Raw genomic sequence first — 22375 nt, 5'->3', positions numbered from 1 at the left:
GCCTCAAACTCCTGGCCTGAAGTAATCCTCCTGCCGCAGCCTCCCTAGTAGCTGGGACTACAGGCATGAACCAGCATGCCTGGCTTCAATTTCCTTTCTAGTATTTACACAAACTACCATAAAATAATTTCAAATGATTTATACCAAAAAGACTGTTCTTGGCCTTAATATAATTAAGATATAATAACCCCACACATTTGGCAATTTTAAGTCTTACATTGATTATATTCAATTAGATTTGAATAACTTGGAATTTGGATAAATGCCTTTTTTTTTTCCAGTTTTTGTCTTTACAGAGGTAAGATAAATGTTTTTAATATGTGGAAGTATAAGCTTGTGAATACACCAAAGAAATTAAACCAAAGAATAGAAAAGAGGAATCTGGCCTATTCACATGATACAATGTACGAAAATGTACAATAGTACTTTCATCCATAAATCATTCAACCTGGGAAGATAACTCAAAATGTTTAACAGCCAGAACAGTAACATTAAATAATATATAGATAATACAAATAAAAAATTTAAATTTTATAAGTAAACGTGAATATTTTAAAACTGCTTACCAAGTAATATAAGTTGCATCAAACCACTCATCAAATCATTCTTATAATTTCCAAGAAAAAAACTATATACATGAATTTTTAAAGGATTACAGGTTTACTGCCAAAAGGAGAAAAATATACAGAAAAGTAGAAAAACAATTTTTCCTAGTGTTACAGATTACTCCTCAGTATTTTGGTGTTTATTCTGTATTTTTTTTCAGAGTTTAACTAATGTCATATATGAAATTTTTATTCTACTCTTTTCATTAAGCATAAAACATTTTTTGCAGATGCCTTCTGTTCTCAGCCACAATAACTCAAACGTAGAAATGAAGGAAGACCACCCAAATGAGAAACAGTATTCAGAGCTTGCCACAGCAAGGGAGTCAGCACCATCACCGGTGTAGGTAGGCGCAAGGACCCAGGGGGTGGAAAACGGGGAAGGCTCCAGGTGGTTCTGACCGCAGGCTGTTGGAAACTGGAGGTGAGCTAACAAGAAGCAGGATGTTTTCTGTGACTGGTTTGGGGAGCGCTTTCTTGGGTTGGTTCTGACATAGGGAGGGTGGTACAAAAAATAGAGGAGCAAGCAGTCCTGACCACGTCCTTCCCACGCAGCCGACTGCCCGGTTACTGCAGAGGCTACAGTTTATTGTCATTCGTTATCTGACCATTGTCTATTGGCATACTGTCTCTCAATTTTTTTTTTCTGATAACTTACTGTACAAAAGTTGGAAAAAATTTAAAAATTAGCATTACCTACGACCTTAGCCACACACACACTCCAGAAAATAATGCCGGTGTCACAGAAGTCAAACGATGTAATTTTGTAACCTTGCCTCTCCACAGCACGTTGTCACTTCAAACTCAGGTTCTTGCTGATGGAACTGCCTAAGAGTCCGTGCCGTTCTTCAGAACACTGATTTCCATTTCTTCCTAGTATTCTTCAGGAAACACTAGGGAATGAATAATAAATCACCTAGGTGAAGGGATTCCTTTCTTGGGGTAGCAGTATTGCCAGGTTGCTTTCTACGGTTTTGCATTTGACCGTTCTCCCAGCACCCTGTAAGAGGGGTAGCCCTCCCTGCACCCTTGTCAGGATTGGGTGTTTTCTTCAACGGGATGGTTTCTGCTGTTAAAAGCGAGTGTCGGCCGGGTGCAGTGGCTCACCTCTGTAATCCCAGTACTTTGGGAAGCCGAGGCGGATAGATCACCTGAGGTCAGGAGTTCGAGACCATGGAGAAACACCGTCTCTACTAAAAATACAAAAATTAGCTGGGCGTGGTGGCGGGCATCCGTAATCCCAGCTACTCGAGAGGCTGAGGCAGGAGAATCACGCCACTGCACTCCAGCCTGGGCGACAGAGCGAGACTGTCTCCCAAAAAAAAAAAAAAACCTCGCTTTTGTGATAATTATTCACAGTGTAAAAGTTGGGAAAAAAATTAAAATTACAACCCTAGACACCGGGGGTTGTACGGTGGGAGGTAATTTTAATATTTTTTGTATTTTATTTTCCAACGAGGTTACAACCCTAAGCCACACAGGGTTGCGGCGTGAGCGTCGGGCTGCGGAGGCGCCTCCGCCCTGCGTAGGATGGGCCTGGGACACTCCCGGGGCTGCAGGGGGACCGGCTTCGCGCTCGGCGGCCGCGCGCCTCCGCCGCCCTCTCCGGGAAGCGTGAGTCTGGTGAGCCCCTCCGTCTCGCCGTATTCCACCCCGGGCTCCGGTTCAAAGGCTAACTGTTCGCTGCTGCCCAAAAGCACGGCAGCGCAGGCCTGGCAGGGCGGCCCCTCCGCCCCGCTCCGCGTTGTGCGACAGCCCAAGGACTGGTCAGCGGAGGCCCTGCCGTCTCAACTCCAGTCTCCCCAGGGCCGGAACCGCTGCCTTAGGAAGATGCGGACACTGCCCTGGTCAGACGACCAGTCGGCTACCAGGAATCCCGCACCCACCCGGATCCAGGACTCCTTCCGAGGTCGGAGGGGCGCAAATGACCAGCGAGAGGCGCGGCAGGCTAGAGGGATCCCAGTGCGCAGGGGCGGGGCCGCAGCGGCCGGAGCAAAGAGTATAAGTGCATGCGAGACGGCGTAGGGGACTAGAGGGTCCGGAGTGCGTACGTGGGGCGGGGCCGCGGCAGGACAAATGCAGAGCGCACGCGCTTGGCTGGCTGGCGACTGCACAAGCAGGGATGGCGCCGCCTCAGCGTTCTCGGGTGCTACGCTGCTGCAGCTGCCGCCTCTTCCAGGCGCACCAGGTCTGGCGGGTGACAGCCACCTCCTTCTCCTCCGGCGCGGGGACAGCGGACGGGGAATGGCGGGGCTGTAGGTGTTGTCTCGAATGGCTCCGGGATGCACCGAGCCCGAAGGAGTGCAGGGACCGCTGAGGGCAGGTCTCATTGGGGTCGCCCCCGCATAACGTTCTGAGCTTTTTGTTTGGTTCTTGTACAAACCAGAGGTAATGGTTTCTGCGGAGGTGGCCTCTTGTGAATTGTAGCAGGTAGTGGGAGAACCCGGTTGAGTATAGCATCCTTTACGCAGAGCCTACCCCACGAAGTAGCCCTGTCTCAGTTTCAATGAGACGGGGAGGACGGTTCTTAGAGCCCGGGCGCACCGCGGCGGCGTCCCTGCCCCACACCTGGGCGCCCTCTCGGTCGCCCCGCGCCTCTGCCGCCGTCCTTTTCCGCGGGGCCAGGGACTTGATATGCCTGTTCGCCGACGCATAAACCACGGGCCCCGGAGTCTTAAAGACAAATAATCTGTGTTTCTAGAACATATTTGCCTCCCTAACTTTCAGCGTGCCAGATAGAGAATGCCACTTAACCTTTTCTGGATCGCACCTGTCTCCCTGCTTGATACCACTTAACACTGCAGTTACCGTATCCGCTTCTGATAGTCCCTCCCTCCTAATTATTGGTAATCTGCTATTCCCTGAGAAAGAATAGCATCAGACTTCTTTATTTATTTATTTATTTTTTTTAAGACGGAGTTTCGCTCTTGTTGCCCAGGCTGGAGTGCAATGGCGCGATCTCGGCTCACCGCAACCTCCGCCTCCCAGGTTGAAGCAATTCTCCTGCCTCAGCCTCCCGAGTAGCTGGGATTACAGGCATGCGCTACCATGCCCAGCTAATTTTGTGTTTTTAGTAGAGACAGGGTTTCTCCATGTTGGTCAGGCCGGTCTCGAACTCCCGACCTCAGGTGATCCGCCTGCCTCGGCCTCCCAGAGTGCTGGGATTACAGGCGAGAGCCATTGTGCCTGGCCTGCGTCAGACTTCTTTAAAAGGTATGTTAAAAAGTCAATAAGATGCTGAGTATGTGTCTGTAAGCTTGCATTTAATGGTAAGCGTTTGTAAGGGCCATTTTAAGGGCTCAGAAACTTTTTACTTATTTTCTTTCGGGAGCTGGGTCCTAAGAGTTGCAAATAAAGGGAGATCATTTGCATTTTTAAATTATTACACGTCTAATGTTTCATGCTCTTTTTTAAAAACAAATTTTCCATTTATTTTTATTTCCTTTTTTTGTTTTTGAGACAGAGTCTCACGTCTCACTCTGTCGCCAGGCTGGAATGCAGTGGCGTGATCTCAGCTCACTGCAACCTCCGCCTCCTGGGTTCAAGCGATTCTCCTGCTTCAGCCTTCCGAATAGCTTCGACTACAGGCGCGCGCCACCAAGCCCAGTTAATTTTTGTATTTTTAGTAGAGACGGGGTTTCACCATGTTGGCCAGGAAGGTCGCCATCTCTTGACCTCGTGATCCGCCCGCCTCGGCCTCCCAAAGTGCTGGGATTACAGGCGTGAGCCACTGCGCCCGGCCTCTATTTCTTTGTTTGTTTCCCTGTTTCACTCTTCCATGTTCACCAGTGTTATTTATTTATTTATTTACTTATTTATTTTGAGACAAGGTCTCGCTTTGTCGCCCAGATTGGAGTGCAGTGGTAACAATCACAGCTCGCTGCAACCTGCACCTCCCGGGCTCAGCTGATCCACCTCAGCCTCCCACATAGCTGGTACTACAGGTGCGGGCCACCATCCCCAGCTAATTTTTATATTTTTTGTAGGAATGAGGTTTCGGCCGTGTTGCCCAGGCTGGTCTGGAACTCCTGGACTCAAGTGTTCTTCCCGCCTTGGCTCCCAAAGTGCTGGGACTACGGGTGTGAGCCAGCGCCCCTGACCCTCGTGGTCATTTTCACCCTTATGCAATGTGAGTTGCCTGGCCCCGGTGGCTCACGCCGATAATCTCAGCACTTTGGGATGCCCACTAGGGCAGATCACTTGAGGTCAGAAGTTCCAGACCAGCCTGGGCAACGTAGCGAGACCTTGTCTCTACTAAAATTCAAAATAAAATAGCTAGATGTGGTGGCGCGCATCTGTAGTCCTAGCTACTCAGGGGCGCTGAGGCAGGAGAATCGCTTCAGTCCAGGAGGCAGAGGTTGCGGTGAGCCGTGTTCACACCACTGCACTCCAGCCTGGGCGACAGCCAGACCCTGTCTCAAAAACAAAGAAAAATTACTTGAAACCAAAGAGGACATTGACCATTTTAATTGCAAGTCGGCTATGTACTACTTTAACACGTTTAACTTCAACAACCTTTGACTTAGGCATCATTCCCATCTTACAGACATGAGAATTCCGAAATCCATAGGAATCAAGCGGTTTCTCCATCTAGTAAGTGGCAGAACCATACTATCTCAGCAGTTCCCAGAATTAATCCCTTTACCAGGTTCTGTGAGTCCTAAACTTTTAAAAATGCTTTTCTTGGCCGGGTGAGGTGGTTCACACCTGTAATCCGAGCTCTTTGGGAGGCCGGGGGGGGGGCAGATCATGAGGTCAGGAGTTCGAGACCAGCCTGGGCAACGTGGTGAAACCCCGTCTCTACTAAAAATACAGAAAATACAGGACATGGTGGCACGCACCTGTAATCCCAGCTACTTGGGAGGCTGAGGCAGGAGAATCACTTGAATCCAGGAGGCAGAGGTTGCAGTGAGCGGAGATCATGCCACAGTACTCCAGCCTGGGCGACAGAGCCAGACTCTGTCTCAAAAAAAAAAAAAAAAAAAAAAAAAAGCTTTTTTTACTTGCTTATATACTCATAGAAAATCCACAGTTTTATTGGTGTTTTAAGGTAGAAGCTGAGAAGTAAAATTGCTAAGTCATTACCCATTTCAATTTTTGGTAGGTGCTCATTGTCCTCCTTAGAATTCTTTTGGATACTTCCCCCAAAAACCTCATGATTTTGTATTAGGATCATATTAATCGTATTAATGTTAATCAACCTAGACATCTTTGTGGTGTTAAACATGATCCATTACGTTTCTTCAAGTAACCTTGGTATCCCTTGGTAACATTTTATTTGTTGCTGTTATAAATGGACTCTGTATCAATTATGTGTTCTAATTAGATGTCTGCTCATATAAAAGCTATATTAATTTTTGAAGGTATCTTAATTTTGTACGTAACCACTGTATTAGATTGTCTGGTTTTAGCGGCTTCTCATTTCATTATGTTGGTTTTCGGATAAAAAAATTATATCAGGTAGCAGCCGGGCGTGGTGGTTCACGCCTTTAATCCCAGCACTTTGGGTGGGTCACTTGAGGTCAGGAGTTCGAGACCAGCCTGACCAACATGATGAAACCCTGTCTCTACTAAAACTACAAAGTTAGCCAGGCGTGGTGGCACGTGCCTGTAATCCCAGCTACTTGGGAGACTGAGGCAGGAGAATCTCTTGAACCTGGGAGGTGGAGGTTGCACTAAGCCGAGATCTCACCATTGCACTCCAGCCTGGGCAATAAGAGCGAAACTCCGTCTCAAAAAAAATAAAAATTAAAATTAAAATTAAAAAATTGGCTTTTCTTTGGGAGACCAAAGTGGGCAGATCATTTGAGGTCAGGAGTTGTTTCAGGTATTATAATTATGTCTATAAATAATGATAGGGTTTTCCCCTCCTTTATAATTTTTATACATCTTACAACTTTCTTCTAATTCCATTGGCTAGTACATCCAGAAAAAAAATGGTAAATAATAGCCGGCAACCCTGGCTTGTTCTTGACTTCCATGTGGAATGCTGGTAGAGATTCTCCAGCATTAGAGTGGGTTTTAGGCATTTTATCATGTTAAGAGAGAACACATCTAGTCAGGTTTAACAAGAATTGAAAATAAATGTTATGGAATTTTTTTTAGACCCAGGTTTAACAATAATTTAAATATTATGGAATTTTTTTTACAGGTTCAATTTGGGTCTTTCAGAGTGTTTTTGTTTTGTTTGGATTTGGTTTTGCGAGACAGGAATATTATGGAATTTTTTTTTACAGCTTCAATTTGGTCTTTCAGAGTGGTTTTGTTTTGTTTGGATTTGGTTTTGTGAGACAGGCTCTTGCCATGCTACCCAGGCTGGCCTCAAACACCTGGGCTCAAGTAGTCTTGGCCTCCCTGGTCGCTGAGACTACAGGCTTGAGCCACTGTGCCCAGCCCAATTTGATTGTGTTTCATATAGATAGCGAGTTTTCCCAGCACCAACCTGGACTTGTTAAATAGTCTGTTCTTTTCTCCCTTTTAAAGTACCACCTTTATGGTTATGATATGCTAAATTTTTACACGTGTTGGTTTGTTTCTGTACTCTTTCCATCAGTTTTTAAAATTATTTCGGGCCAGGTCCGGTCCTGGTGGCTCACGCCTGTAATTCCAGCACTTTGGGAGGCCGAGGCGGGTGGATCACCAGGTCAGGAGATTGAGACCATCCTGGCTAACATGGTGAAACCCCATCTCTACTAAAAATACAAAAAATTAGCCAGGCGTGGTGGCGGGCACCTGTAGTCCCAGCTACTCGGGAGGCTGACGCAGGAGAATGGCGTGAACCTGGGAGAGGGAGCTTGCAGTGAGCCGAGATCGCGCCGCTGCACTCCAGCCTGGGCGGCAGAGCCAGACTCCGTCTCAAAAAAAAAAAAAAAAATTATTTCGGGCCAGGCATGGTGGCTCACACCTGTAATCTCAGCACTGTAGGAGCCCAAGGCAGGTGGATCACTTGAGGTCAGGAGTTTGAGACCAGCCTGGTCAACATGGTGAAACCCCATCTCTACTAAAATACAAAAATTAGCTGGGCGTGGTGGTACACACCTGTAATCCCAGCTACTTGGGATTAAAAAAAAAAAAATTTCAGATCCAATTCCATTTGTTTTTTGTTTGTTTGCTTTCTTGAGATGGAGTCTCACCCTGTTGTGTAGGCTGGAGTGCAGTGGTGCAATCTCGTCTCACTGCATCCTCCACCTCCCGGGTTCAAGCGATTCTCCTGTCTCAGTCTCCTGAGTAGCTGGGATTACAGGTGCCTGCCACCATGCCTGGCTAATTTTTGTATTTTTAGTAGAGACTGGGTTTCACCATATTGGTCAGGCTGGTCTCGAACTCCTGACCTCGTGATCTGCCCTCCTCGGCCTCCCAAAGGGGGATTACAGGCATAAGCCACCGCGTCCAGCCCAATTCCATTTTGTTTTAAATAATTATCTGAGGTGTATTTCTGAAATTTCATTGCAGGTAAAAAAGAGTGTCAAGTGGACATGCAAAGCTTGTGGAGAGAAGCAGTCCTTTTTGCGGGTGAGTCCTACAAAACAGAAAGCAGGTGGGGCGCAGGCCTGCAGCGAGCCCTTCCAGGGAGTCCCAGCATGCCACAGCTGGGATCATCTTCTCTCACACAAAGCTCCCCAGACACGGAGCTCCTGCTTCCGAGCTTCCTGTTCCTTCAGGAAGTGAAATGGATAGAGCAGTGTCTGCAAAGGTACTGCCATTTGATTCTTCATTCAGCAAGTATTTCTTCAGTACTTTCTGTGTGCCAAGCACAAGGGAAACAGTGGAAAGTAAGCCCATTGTCATTCTTGCACTCACAGATGCGCTTGTGTGGAAGGGAAAGAGAAACTAATGCACACACGCATCTACATAATTTAAAACTCGGCTGAGCACAAGGAAAGGAAAGCACTGGGGACTGTGAGAAGATGACAGAGGAATCAGGGCAGCTGGGGAAGGGCAGAGGCTGGTGGAGGTGGAGGTGTGGGAGAGTGGGCTCAGGAAGTGGAGGCAGGCAGGGGCAGGCTGTAAATGCTCTTATCCAGCTGTTTGCACCTGGCATTGAGTACGTCTTTTCAGTCCATCCGTATTGCCCCTCCTGAACTCTAGGACCCCAAACTGTCCTGCATCCTTTGCCTTACTGAACTTGCTCTTTTCCTGCTCCAGCCCCAGTGCCACCTCTCCCTTCACCTCTCATCTTTCCTCTCCTCCTACAGCCATGTGCTTTCTTTCTGACCTTAAACCCAAATTTGCTCCCTCTTCAGGCCTTTGTGCTCACTGTGGAGTTCCCCTCCCTCTTCTCAGTATCCTATGGAAGTTACATAGTCACGTGTTTATGCGCAGATTGTCCATCTAAGGCTGTAAGTTCCATGAGAACAGAGGCTTTTTATTTACTGGTGTATCCGCAGCACCTAGCACAGTGCTCGGTGTTTGTGGAGTGAGAAAGGAACCGGTCCAACCTTATTGGGCATTTAGGTTGGTTTCCCTTTTGACCATTATGCACAACTCTACCGTGAAGCTTTTTACAAAAACCTCTTTATCCACGTGACCAGCTGTTTAATGTTTACTTAGGACGAAGTCCTAGAAGTTAAATTGCTGGTTTTTTGGTTTTTTTTTTTTTTTTTTTGAGATGGAGTCTCAGTCTGTCACACAGGCTGGAGTGCAGTGGCGCGATCTCGGCTCACTGCAACCTTCGCCTCCCGGGTTTAAGCGATTCTCCTGCCTCAGCCTCCTGAGTATCTGGGACTACAGGTGCATGCCACCACGCCCAGCTAATTTGTTTTTTGTATGTTTAGTAGAGACGGGGTTTCACCATGTTGGCCAGGCTGGTCTCGAACTCTGGACCTCAAATGATCCACCTGCCTCAGTAGACAAAAACATTTCATAATGTTGATGAGTGCCTTCACCTGATATTTTTTATTTATTTATTATTATTTTTTTTTGAGACGGAGTCACGCTCTGTCGCCCAGGCTGGAGTGCAGTGGCGCAATCTTGGCTGATTGCAAGCTCTGCCTCCCAGGTTCCAGCGATTCTCCTGCCTCAGCCTCCCGAGTAGCTGGGATTACAGGCACATACCACCACGCCCAGCTAATATGTTGTATTTTTAGTAGAGATGGGGTTTCACCATGTTAGCCAGGATGGTCTCGATCTCCTGACCTTGTGATCTGCCCGCCTTGGCCTCCCAAAGTGCTGGGGTTACAGGCGTGAGCCACCGTGCCCGGCTGATATTTTTTTTTAAAAAGGGAAAACACTTCAGAATGGGTTCAGCAAAGTTAAAAAATAAAGTGCTGGCAAGGTAATGAGATCTCTTAGGGAATCCAAGGGGCAGAACTTCATCCCCAATCCCTTGAAAAACTAGCCCCAAGAACTGAAAAGCTACCGACAAGCCAGGCATCAGCTTTTCCTGCCCATCAGCCAGCTTCTCCCTATATCTTTACTCCATTTTCTCCTCTCCTTCCCTTTCTGTTTCTCCCCAGACTGTTCAGTCACATTCTCTGCTCCAAGTCCATAGAATCTCATTCCAAGCCAACTGGAAGAGCTGAGTCTCAATGATAAATTCCTAGGAGAAGAAGCTGGTTGGCCCAGGCTGACTCGGATGTCCACCTCTGGTCCAGTCAACTGGGATTGGGTCTCAGAAGAGAGGGGCTGGCTTACCAGGTAGGCAGACACCCCACATGGTGAGCATCTCATAACAGTCCTGGGAAGAAGATAAGGTCAGCAGGGCGCTGCCCTTGATGTGGTTGCTCAGGGATCCAAGCTCCTGCCATCTTGAGCTGCTTCTATTCCCTGAGGCTCATCTGTAGCTGCTTCTAGCCACTGAGAAGGGCAGGTGCTTGGAGGAGCTACCGGGAGGCTTTGAGGGCCAGGCTGGGAAACAAGTGACAGTGCCATGGAAAGAGGCCGGTTTCGTGGCCACCCCTGACCACACGCACACTGGAAAATGAAGTCTAGTTTTGTACCCATATTGGGAAGGATGCGCTTCAGTATCCAGCCAGCAGGCCCTGCCCTATGGAAGAACACACTGCTACTGGTTATGCCAGCCTGGTCTTTGCCATTTCCCCCTCCAGCTACTCTCCTCCGTTCTCACGCAAATGTGCTGCAAACAGGACTGCACTCCTTACGTGTCCCTTACAGTTGCTACACAGTCCCACACAGTCAGCAGTGGTCTCTGTGTTGCTAAAAACAGTGGTTGGTTCTCAGTTCTCACTTGACTTACTAGCTGCCAGGAGCTGGGAGTCCACTGAATTCTGTGCTCACGGGACATCAAGAATGCTCCTGCCAGTGGGGTGTTGAGGAACACTGGACACGTATATAGTGTGTGTGTCTGATCACAGATGTGCTCCATTGTCCCAGCAGACTTCACTTACAAAACACAGGTTCAAAGACCAGATTGTTAGGAATTTCAAGATGACGACAGTAGAGCAGCTGTCATACCCGTGAAGCTGATTCTGCGTGTACTATAGCAGGACCCATACTCTCAAATTCCATCTCTTACCATCTTCCCCTTAGACCACTCAGCTCCAGCCATGCTGGCCTCTTCACTGTTCCTCCAAAATTCCAGGCTCAGGGTCTTCACACTCATTTTCATGTCATTGCTTCTGCTGGAATGTTCTTCCACTGGACAGCCATGTGGCTTGCTTCTTCATAACTTCCTGTTTGTGCTCAAACGTTACCTTCTTAGAGATCCATTCCTTGACTGTTTTGAACACCTTATATAAAACGGTATGCTCTTATGTACGGCCTCTTTCCTGGCCTTGTCTTTCTCAGGAGCACTTACTAGCATCTGATAGGTGACATGGCTCACTTGTTTCTTTCCTGTCTCTTCTTACTTGAATGTGAGTTCCATGATGACAAGCAGTCTTGTCCATTCCTGTATTGTCTACCCCTAGATGAGGCCTGGCACATAGTTGGTATTCAATAAATATTTGTTGGATGAATTTGTGACTGCTAAGTGGAAAAAAATGTATTTTATTTTGTATTCCTTTGATTATCAGGGAAGGTAAGTATCATTTCATATATTTTTTGGCAGTATGTGTTACTTCTCCTGTGACCTTTTTATTCATGTTCACTAACCATTTTGTGTAGGGCTTTGGGTTGAGTTTGGCTTCAATAGGTAGAGTTCAGGGTGCTTGTGGGACAGCCACATAGATCTAAACTATTAGTTGCAGAGACTGTTGGTTTGTAAATCATTCTAGAGACAGCCGTCAGTCATTAGGATTCCTGCATGCTGCTTTAGGGGTCTTTGGGCCTTGCAGAATACGGCTTTGTCCTCCCTGAGGTGCATCTCAAATGGATCTGTTTCTCAGCATTCTGCCAGCACTTTTTAAATGTAATATATTTTTTGGTTTCTCAGGCTTATGGTGAAGGCTCTGGTGCTGACTGTAGACGCCATGTCCAAAAATTAAATCTACTACAGGGACAAGTTTCAGAGCTGCCACTCAGGTACAGTTGTTTGAGAAGAGTGTGGTTGTCTTGCCCTGTTTTCGTCTTGACTGGATAATAGAAGTACACAGTGGATATCCTGGGCCAGGCACTCTGCTCTGGCTGGACCTGCCCCAGGTCTCTGCTGTCACTTTGCCATCTGAGGTCAGCAGCTGCCCTCAGAACTGACCCTGGGGATTTTTAGAATACTGGGGCTGAGCTTCACCCGAGGAGATTCTCACCTGATTGCCTGTGATGGGGCCCAGACCTGTGATTTTTAAAGCTGGCAGGCCATTGCTCTGTGCCTCCAGAGCTGAAAGGCTCTTGACACAGCTGTTTTCATTTGTGGCAGGCTCACTGGAGAGGCCCTGGTAGGACAGACCCCACTGGGCCTGGGGCAGTGGAAAAGTCCCTTAGACTTCCATGTCTTACCATATGGCAGTCAAACACCCTGAGCAGTTCTCCTACTGAAAATAACTAAAAATGCTAGCTATTTTAAATGCACTGATGAGCTGACAAGAAAGAAAGTAACTCTCGGCCAGGCGCAGTGACTCATGCTTGTAGCCCCAGCACTTTATGAGGCCAAGGCGGGAGATCACGAGGTCAGGAGTTCGAGACCAGCCTGGCCAGCATGGTGAAACCCCATCTATATTAAAAATACAAAAAAATTAGCCGGGCATGATGGTGCACGCCTGTAATCCTAGCTACTCAGGAGGCTGAGGTAGGAGAATCACTTGACCACAGGAGGCGGAGGTTGCAGTGAGCCGAGATTGCGCCATTGCAACAGAACGAGACTATCTCAAAAAAAAAAAAAAAAAAGTAAGTAAGTAACTCTCAGAGGTCAAAAATGAAGAAGCTGGTCCGATGGTAGTGGGTTATCAGAACTTATTAACATTAGTGTCACTGAAGTTGGTATACAACTCTCCACTGCTAAATTTAACTGGCTTTAAAAAAAAAAATGTAGAAACCAAAATCCAGAGAGGAAGCACCTGAGCTGCTGGGGTGATTGAAGCCCGGTGCCCTGGAGCCTCCATTTCGACGGCTGGGAGGGGTGCAGGAGGCCCTGAGAAGACAAAACCTACGGCCTGGTCAGTGTGGGGCGGGCCAGTAGGACACCTCGTAACAAAACTGAGCCCCCAGAGGACTACACCCTCGGTGTACAAATGAACTAGATCCACTCTGCAACAGGCAACTTGCCTGTATGGACCTTGGCAATGGCTGAAGAGGGGGAAATCTCTCTAAGATTTTGGAAATAAAAGGAAGTAGTTGCTTGGTTTTTCAGCCTTTTACATACCCTGTGTGAAAAGCCTCAAGCGGAAAATTTATGTTTTAATTGTCCCAGGAAGCAGAGGTAAATGGAGCTCCTCTCTGCAGCAATATATCTTCAATTGCCGGGCCTTAAAGTTCCCACAGAGGCCGGGCACGGTGGCTCACCCCTGTAATCCCAGCACTTTGGGAGGCTGAGGTGGGCGGATCATGAGGTCAGGAGATCGAGACCATCCTGGCCAACACGGTGAAACCCCGTCTCTACTAAAAATACAAAAATTAGCTGGGCGTGGTGGCGGGCACCTGTAGTCCAAGCTACTAGGGAGGCTGAGGCTGGAGAATTGCTCGAATCAGGGAGGCGGAGGCTGCAGTGAGCCGAGATCGCGTCACTGCACTCCAGCCTGCCAATAGAGCGAGACTCCGTCTGAAAAAAAAAAAAAGAAAAAGAATTCCCACAGAAAAAGTTCCAAGTAGCATATACTCAGGAGTTTAAAATCATTTAACATTCCAGGAAATATGCCACCAGGAGCGAAAGATAGCAGAGCAACAGTCAGAAAAGTCAGACCCATAAGGACTTCAGAATACATGATATTGCATGTTTAATATATTTAATAAAAGAAGTGGGTGATAAGATGAGGGACTTCAAAAAATAGGTGTATTTGAGAGCTTGTTTGGAGGTTCTAGCAGGGGAGTGCAGCTACTCATATACCCTGGACCAAAGACCACTCCTCCTCTATTGGAAGTGGTCGTCCTCTTTGACCAAGCGCACAGCTTCAGGAGGGACGCACATGGAACGGTGAGGGAATAATGGGACACCACCTAGCCATCCAGATCAGCTCACCAACCCTGGTGATTGATGGGGTGACAGATGTCACAGCCAGATCACCCTCACATCCAAAAAAATAGGTGTATTTGAAAAAGAACCAAAAAGAGGCCGGGTGCAGCGGCTCACACCTATAATCCCAGCACTTTGGGAGGCCAAGGCAGGCGGATTATTTGAGGTCAGGAGTTTAAGATCAGCCTGGCCAACATGGTGAAACCCTGTCTCTACTGAAAATACAAAAGTTAATTGGGCATGGTGGCACATGCCTGTAATCCCAGCTACTCAGGAGGCTGAGCCATAAGAATCGCTTGAGCCTGGGAGGCGGAGGTTGCAGTGAGCCAACCTCCGCCTCCCAGGCTCAAGTGAGGCCTGCAACAGAGTGAGACTCTGTCTTTAAAAAAAAAAAAAAAAAAGAGTTTGCAGAACTTAAAAGTATAATCATTGAAATTAAAAATTCAGTTCAGGCCGGGTACAGTGGCTCATGCCTGTAATCCTAGCACTTTGGGAGGCCGAGGCAGGCAGATCACTTGAGGTCAAGAGTTCATGACCAGCCTGGCCAACATAGTGAAACCCCATTTCTACTAAAAATACAAAAATTAGCTGGAAATCACTTGAACTCAGGAGGCAGAGGTTGCGGTGAGCCGAGATTGTGCCACTGCACACCAGCCTGGGTGACAGAGTGAGACTCCATCTCAAAAAAAAAGAAATTAAAAATTCAGTGGACATGTTAAACAGATTAAATGCAGCTGAAGAGAATTAGTGAAATGGAAGATAAATCTAAAAAATTATTCACAATGCAACACAGAAAAATGGAAAAGTAGAAAATATAAGGGAAAGTTGAGAGACATGGAGGTTACAGAGGAGAGTTCTAGCAAAAGATAATTAAGAGAATGGGGCAAAAGCAATAACTGAAGAGATAAGAGCGCAGCATTTTCCGGAATCAAAGACATAACATTTTTAGATTAAGGAAACACAGTAAATCCCAAACTGGATAAAACCATTATTTTATTTGCAAATAGCATGATTGTGTATGTAGAAAATCCTAATGAATCTACAAAAAAGCTACTAATGATTTAGCAAGATCACAAGAATATAAGGTCAACATACAAAATTAAATTGTATTTCTATATATATGCAGTGGACAATTGGAAAAATGATTTTTAAAATCAAATACCAGCTGGATACATACTTCACGCTTGTAATCCCAGCACTTTGGGAGGCCGAGATGGGTAGATCACTTGAGCCCAGGAATTTGAGACTAGTCTGGGCAAGATGGCAAAACCCTCTCTACAAAAAAAAAGAAGAAGAAAAAATTTAGCCAGGTGTAGTGGTGCATGCCTGTGGTCCCAGATACTCAGGAGGCTGAGGTGGGAGGATCACCTGAGCCCAGGGAGGTTGAAGCTACAACTTATCTCCATTGTCATGTGATTCCATCTTCCAGCAATCTTGGCTCACTGCAGCCTCTGCAGACCTCCCGGGTTCAAACGATTATCTGCCTCAGCCTCCTAAGTAGCTGGGAATATAGATATGCACCACCATGTTGGCCAGACTTGTCTCGAACTCCTGACCTCAGGTGATCCACCTGCCTCAGCCTCCCAAAGTGCTGGGATTACAGGAGTGAGCCACCGTGCCCAGCCCCTGGTCATTTTTCAAAGGGCATATGTATGGTCTTCCCTGAAGGTCTCTAGAAGAAACTGTCAGTGCCGGTGAAGAAGAAAACGTGGGCCACCAGCAGGCTGGGAATGTGAAGCAGCAGGTAAGCCTCAGGCCCACCTGCCCCAGGCTGGCTCTGTGTCAGGGAAGGGATGAATGCACAGATGTATCCAGTAGTCATTTGTATAGCATATGTGTGTTGATGCCACCCAATGACAGGCAGTTGGCTTAAAGCTTCAGGGAACACAAAAATAAATAAACCTGTACCTTTTGTAAGGATGGAGGCAGCCATGTGTACCAATCATTACAATACCCTGCAAAGGACTCTCTCCTCTGTCTGCTTGGAGATCTCCTGAATGTAGCTCAAATATCACCTTATACTGCTTCCACTTTGCTCCCACAGCACTCTGGGCATACCTCTGAGAGGGAAAGAATAATGGGGTAAAACACCTGGGTTTCCGTCTTTCCTTGTTCCAGACTGCAAGCTGTTTTTTTTTTTCTCTGAAACGAGGTCTCACTCTGTCGCCCAGGCTGGAATGCAGTGGCGCGGTCGTGGCTCCCTGCAGCCTTGACTTCCTGGACTTAAGTGGTGCTCCCACCTCAGGCTGCTTAGTCACTGGGACTACAAGTGTGCCCTACCACACCCAGCTAATTTTTTTTCTTTTTTGTAGAGGCAGGGTCTCCCTATGTTGTCTAGGCTGGTCTCGAACTCCTGGGCTCAAGCCATCTTCCCGCCTCAGCTCCCAAAGTACTGGGATTACAGGCATGAACCAGTGCACCTGGCCAGATTCACACTTTGTTATAAGCAGAGAAAGATGCTCTTCTGGTACCTGTGCCTGTGCTTCCAGTTTGATCCATTTACAGACTTAATTTTATATCATTCTCATCAGAAATACTTTTTTGCATCCTAGTTTTCAGTTGTATCGTTCTTCTGTGTTGCGGTATAGTGATTTTCAGTGATTTTCATTTCTTATTTTATTTTTGAGACAGGGTCTCCCTCTGTCACCCAGGCTGGAGTGTAGAGGCATGATCGCTGCTCACTGGAGCCCTGACGTCTCAAAAAAACAGCGTATTTACAGAATGTAGTAGATGTACCAGTATTGATTCCTTTATTATGTGGCATTTAGGTTGTTTCCACCCTTCTGCTTGCCTGCCTGCCTGCCTCCCTCCCTCCCTTCCTTCTTTCCTTTCCTCTTCTTTCCTCTCCTTTCCTTCTTTTGATGGAGTCTCGCTCTGTCCCCCAGCCGGAGTGCAGTGGCATGATCTCGGCTCACTGTAACTTCTGTCTCCTAGGTTCAAGCAGTTCTCCTGCCTCAGCCTCCCAAGAAGCTGGGATTACAGGCACGCACCCCCACGCCCAGCTAATTTTTGTATTTTTAGTAGAGACGGGGTTTCACCATGTTGCCTAGACTAGTCTTCAACTCCTGAGCTCAGGTGACCCGCCAGCCTCGGCCTCCCAAGGTGCTGGGATTACAGGTGTGAGCCACTGCGTCTGGCCACTTCTGTTCTTATAAATGAAATTTGCTATTTTTTAGAAGACTGGGACGGGCACCTCTGCCTTCTCTCTGTGGAATTGCTGGGCCGGGAGCGTATACATTCACGAGGCTCTTGGTGGCCGTGCCGCCTTCCCGAGGCCTGTTCCAGTGAGCACTGTCCTGCCGGCATCGCAGGGTATTGGTGTCCATCACCTTCCAGCCAGGGCCTTTCCTAGAGTGGAGCTGGACATGACTCCTGAGATCCTCAGGCCCAAGAGTTGGGCTGGGGGTTTTCGATAAAACTGCCTGCTTTCCAGTACTGAGAATCAACTTTTTTCTCAATCTGGTAGGAAAAATCGCAGCCCTCAGAGAGTCGCTGGCTGAAGTATCTAGAAAAGGACTCCCAAGAACTGGAGCTGGAAGGAAGAGGAGTGTGTTTCAGCAAACAGCCTTCATCCAAAATGGAGGAGCCAGGCCCCCACTTCAGTCAAGACCTGCCTAGAGAAAGGTGCCAAGTGCGTCTCCGTTCCAGCCCTGGCCCAGGGCCTATGTTGCCTCCAGCAGTGGGGCACCAGCGAGCCACTGAGCATCAGCCAAGCGCGGGAAGCCTAGGTGGCAAGTGCCAGCAGGTGGGAAAATGGGCAGCTTCTGCCAGTGCTGGCCCCACGGCCCACCTGGCCCTTGGGCACTGCCGGTGCAGAGGCGAAGGCTGGGTAGGACACCAGTATGCATACCCTTTATAATTTTGAACATCTCAGACTGTACTGACCTCAGGGAAGTGGCCAGAGTAGCTGACAGGCCTGAGAGCTTTTAGCACAGAAAAGCAGAGACCTCAGACTTGAAGGAAGGTTTGTTCTGCTTCAGGCACTTCAGTGAGTTTTTTGGAGAGACTGCTTTAGGTTAAGGATCTAGGGAGGCTCTTAGAGGGCAGGTGCTTTCAGGAGGTAGATTCTGCTTTCAAACCAGAACTTTCATCCGGGCACAGTGGCTCACACCTGTAATCCCAGCACTTTGGGAGGCTGAGGCAGGAGGATCATTTGAGACCAGTCCGGGCAACATAGGGAGACCCCATCTGTACAACAGATTTTTTAAAACAAATTCATGGGGCATGGTGGTGCGTGCCTGTGGTCCCAACTATCTGGGAGGCTGAGGCAGGAGGATCACCTGAGCCCAGGAGGCCAAGGCTGCAGTGAGCCACTGCACTCCAGCTTGGGTGCGGTGCCGGTGAGACCCTGCCTAAAGTAAAAACAAAACTTTCTAGCACCTAGAAGCTGTGAAGCAGGGGGGTAGGGCCTGGGTGGTGGCTGGGCACCCTGAGCAGCTGCCTGGGAAGCGTAGGAACGAGCAGGCGGCCACCCGAGCTTGTGGGCCATGTGATTGTGGAGTCAGGCTCGGGATGCCGTTGGAGAGTAGCACGGGACTACTGACGGTACTGTCCTGACAGGAAGTGGAGCCAGAGCACCGTCCAGCCTCCATGCAGCCTTGGTGTCCAGGACTCAGGTGGCTCTGAGGTCACCTGGGAACCCCAGAAGGTCAGTGACAGAGAACAGTTTCTCTCTGGTCCCAGTGACCACTGAGTATGTGTGGGATAATTTTGTCTTTTGTCACAGTTGACGAAGTGTGCGATTCCTACCCGCAGAAAGCCCATCTTCCCACCTGGGTTTCTTGTCTTTTCTGTCTGAAGCCAGCTCCTTCCTCGGGTCTGTACCCCCTTTTTCCCTCCCATGCCTCTCGTCTCCCATGAGGGTAACTCAGGACCAAAGAGCATTGGGACCATTGGAGCAACTGAGGTTGGCCAGCAGGTCAACCTGACGATGGGTCAGGGCCATCATCTCATTCTGCGTGGAGCACGGGGACCTTTGTCCAGGCAGGAGTTGTCAGTGGGCCGCCCTGAATCCTGGGAGATGCTTCCTTCCACACTCACATTTGTCCAGCTGTGGACTCTTGTATGTGAGGCACTCTTCACTTAGAGTGTTGTCTTGTTCTTTTTTGTTTTCTGAGACAGGGTCTCACTCTGTCTACCCAGGGTGGAGTGCAGTGGCACAGTCATAGCCTACTGAAGCTTCAACCTCCCAGGCTCAAGTGATCCTCCTGCCTCAGCCCCCAAGTAGCTGGGACTACAGATGCACACCACCACACTGGCTAATCTTTAAAAAATATTTTGTAGAGGCCGGGCACGGTGTCTCACATGGCTCACACCTGTAATCTCAGCAATTTGGGAGGCCGAGGCGGGTGGATCACTTGAGGTCAGGAGTTTGAGACCAGCCTGGCCAACATGTGAAACCCCATCTTTACTAAAAATAATTAGCTGGGCATGGTTGCACGCGCCTGTAATCCTGGCTACTCGAGAGGCTGAGGCAGGAGAATTGCTTGAACCTGGGAGGCGCAGGTTGCAGTGAGCTGAGATTGCACCACTGCACTCCAGCCTGGGCAATAGAAAAAAAAATTTTTAGAGACGTGGTCTCACCATGTTGCCCAGGCTTGTCTCAAACTCCTGAGCTCAAGCAATCTTCCCACTTCCCAAAGTGCTGGGAGTATAGGTGTGGGCCACCGTGCCTGGCCCGGTTGTCTTGTTCTTGAAGCTTCCAGTCCAGTAGGCCCCACCGCATATCCAGTGCTGCAGAGTGCAGGGTTTGCTCTGCCTGTCACAGGAGCCAGGGCACAGCAAGGGCACTGCAGTTGGGAGTCCACTGGGCGTCAGTCACTGCCCCCACCCCCACGTCAGCCAGGGTCGGTCTCCGCTGACCTCGCACCACGCACAGAGCACTGCTCATGCCAAGAGGCAGAATTCAAACTTTGATGTTGCTGCCAACTAGTTTTGTGATCCTGGGTAAGTATGTGGCTTTGAATCTCCAAATCCTAGAAGAATGACCAGAGAGTCTGCCACGGGCCAGTCCCTGGGCTGCACGTTGTAATGGCATCATTGTGTCTCATGCTCCCTCAAGCCTGTTGCTTTGTTTTAAAGGTGAGGAACTGAGGCTTGCAGTTTTTGTGCGGTCACGGCAAGTTCAGTGGCAAAGCTGACATCAGGTTTCAGGGCCGCAGAGCCTCTTCCATACTGCCTGGGTGGCAGTGCTGCAGGGACCCATTCTCGTTGCTTTCACGTTGCTTCTCCCTTTGTAAGCAGCACAACCCAACTTTTTTTTTTTTTTTTTTTTTTTTGAGATGGACTTTCACTCTTGTTCCCCTGGCTGGAGTGTAATGGCACGATCTCGGCTCGCTGCAACCTCTGCCTCCCAGGTTCAAGCAGTTCTTCTGCCTCAGCCTCCTGAGTAGCTGGGATTACAGGCATCTGCCACCACGCCTGACTAATTTTTGTATTTTTAGTAGAGACAGGGCTTCCCCCATGTTGGCCAGGCTGGTCTCGAACTCCTGACCTCAAGTGATCCACCCGCCTCGGCCTCCCAAAGTACTGGGATTACAGGCATGAGCCACTGCACCCAGCCTTTTGTTTTTGAGACGGGGTGTCACTCTGTCACCTAGGCTGGAGTGCAATGGTACAATCACACCTCATAGCAGTCTCCACCTCCCGGGCTTAAGTGATCCTCCCGAGCAGCTGGGATCACAGGCACTCACCACCACAGTTGGCTAATTTTTTGTAGAAGAAGGGGTTTCACCATGTTGCCCAAGCTGGTCTCAAACTCCTGGGCTCAAGCAATCTGCCTGCCTCAGCCTCCCAAAGTGCTGGGATTCAGGCATGAGCCACTGCTCCCAGCCTACAACCCAACTTTTTTTTGGGACAGAGTTCGCTCTGTTGCCCAGGCTGGAGTGGAATGGCATGATCTCGGCTTACTGCAACCTCTGCCTCCCAGGTTCAAGTGATTCTCCTGCCTCAGCCTCCCGAGTAGCTGAGATTACAGGCACGCGCCACCACGCCCGGTTAATTTTTGTATTTTTAGTAGTGATAGGATTTTGCCATGTTGGCCAGGTTGATCTTGAACTCCTGGCCTCAGGTGATCTGCCTATCTTGGCCTCCCAAAGTGCTGGGATTACAGGCGTGAGCCACTGCGCCCGGCCTACACCCAACTTTCAGAGCATCTTTGGTTCCTGGGGTGAGAGAAGCCAGACCCCAGCCCCAGTCCTATCCCACAGGGAGCTCGGTGCTGCCACCTCTGCAGCTGTAGAACCTGGCAGGCTCTGGAGAGCCGCTCCCAGGTAGGAGGTAGCAGAATGGAGCCAGCCCACCCCTTTCCAGACGTTTCTAGGCCCTCCTGCTCAAACCTCTTTTGTAGGCACCGGTGACCTGATTCTGAGGTCCCCAGGAGATGGATCACCTGATGACATGAGAATGTCTTGTTTTTGGAAAGCCTGGTCATGCAATTTAGCAGAAGGTTTGCGGTGAGGTGGAAGGCATTTATTTGCTTTGTCTTGCTAACCCTCAAAATCAAAGCCTGTCCCAGCCTGACAGCTTCCAGCAGAAAGTGTCAGAACCAGAGGCCCAGCCAAGGCCCAGGCAGGGCAGGCGGTCCTGCTGGGCCCTGGCATTGTTCTTACAAATGGAGGGCATGGCCGTCTTCTTTTTCAGGGACACGCTGGCCTGACATGGAAGGTGAAACAGGGCAGCAGCCCCTGCCTCCAGGAGAACTCTGCAGACTGCAGTGCCAGGGAGCTGAGGGGTCCTGGGAAGGAGCTATGGAATCCTGTCCAGCAGGTTACAGCCACATCCTCTAAATGGGCGCGATTTGTCCTGTCACCTAGAAAAAGTTCACATGTGGACAGTGAGCAGCCAAGGTCTCTTCAGAGGGACCCCAGGCCAGCTGGTCCAGCACAGTTAGCTAAGCAAGGGACCCCCAGAGCACAGGCCTCAAGGGAAGGCCTCAGCAGGCCCACTGCCGCTGTCCAGCTTCCTTGGGCCACACACCCCGTCACATCCGGGCCAGAGAGGCCTTGTGGGAAGACCTCATGGGACGCAAGGACTCCCTGGGCAGAGGGTGGGCCCCTGGTCCTGGAGGCACAGAATCCTCGACCCACACGACTATGTGACCTCTTTACAACTGGGGAAGACTTCGATGATGATCTGTGATCTGGGACTGGCAGGTTATTAATCGAGATACACTTGTTAGGAGGGACAGGTTCCCCTAAGGCACTTTTAAAGATACTGTGTAAGAACCACTAACAATAAACTTACTGTCAAACAATCATTTCTCTCTGCA

General features: G+C 48.8%; 1 protein-coding gene and 1 long non-coding RNA gene across 9 annotated transcripts; one reads left to right on the top strand and one right to left on the bottom strand.

The window, feature by feature from the left end:
- Nucleotides 1-253: 253 nt before the first annotated feature.
- Nucleotides 254-2514, bottom strand: LOC129037507 (uncharacterized). Its single transcript, XR_008502828.2, has 2 exons — nt 1713-2514; nt 254-1498 (listed from the first exon to the last, which is right to left on the bottom strand). It is a non-coding gene; the product is annotated as an uncharacterized LOC129037507 (long non-coding RNA).
- MRNIP (MRN complex interacting protein) lies at nt 2136-22363 on the top strand. Of its 8 annotated transcripts, XM_063665401.1 has the most exons (8): nt 2554-2793; nt 5152-5198; nt 8058-8117; nt 11938-12026; nt 15775-15850; nt 17573-17730; nt 18667-18754; nt 21748-22363. In XM_063665401.1, exons 1-8 carry the CDS (start codon nt 2682-2684, stop codon nt 22243-22245), a joined length of 1128 nt encoding a protein of 375 aa, XP_063521471.1. In that variant the 5' UTR covers nt 2554-2681; the 3' UTR covers nt 22246-22363. The 8 variants fall into 8 exon arrangements, with proteins under 8 accessions (XP_063521472.1, XP_063521471.1, XP_063521473.1 ...); XM_063665403.1 differs by lacking the exon at nt 18667-18754 and having other exon boundaries at nt 17573-17737; XM_063665400.1 differs by lacking the exon at nt 18667-18754 and having other exon boundaries at nt 17573-17851.
- Nucleotides 22364-22375: the final 12 nt, after the last annotated feature.

This window comes from Pongo pygmaeus, chromosome 4 (genome assembly GCF_028885625.2).
Source record: "Pongo pygmaeus isolate AG05252 chromosome 4, NHGRI_mPonPyg2-v2.0_pri, whole genome shotgun sequence".
Taxonomy (NCBI): domain Eukaryota; kingdom Metazoa; phylum Chordata; class Mammalia; order Primates; family Hominidae; genus Pongo; species Pongo pygmaeus.
Note: the sequence above shows the minus strand (reverse complement) of the source record. Positions and strands in the feature narration are given on the sequence as shown.

Bases quoted from the DNA above. Each gene is read 5' to 3' on its own strand.
- MRNIP (XM_063665400.1), top strand. From the start codon at position 2,682: ATGCAGAGCGCACGCGCTTGGCTGGCTGGCGACTGCACAAGCAGGGAT. The intron at 2,794-5,151 runs GTCTGGCGGGTG...CCCATCTTACAG, and splicing joins GCCTCTTCCAGGCGCACCAG to ACATGAGAATTCCGAAATCC. The intron at 15,851-17,572 runs GTAAGCCTCAGG...TCAATCTGGTAG, and splicing joins CTGGGAATGTGAAGCAGCAG to GAAAAATCGCAGCCCTCAGA.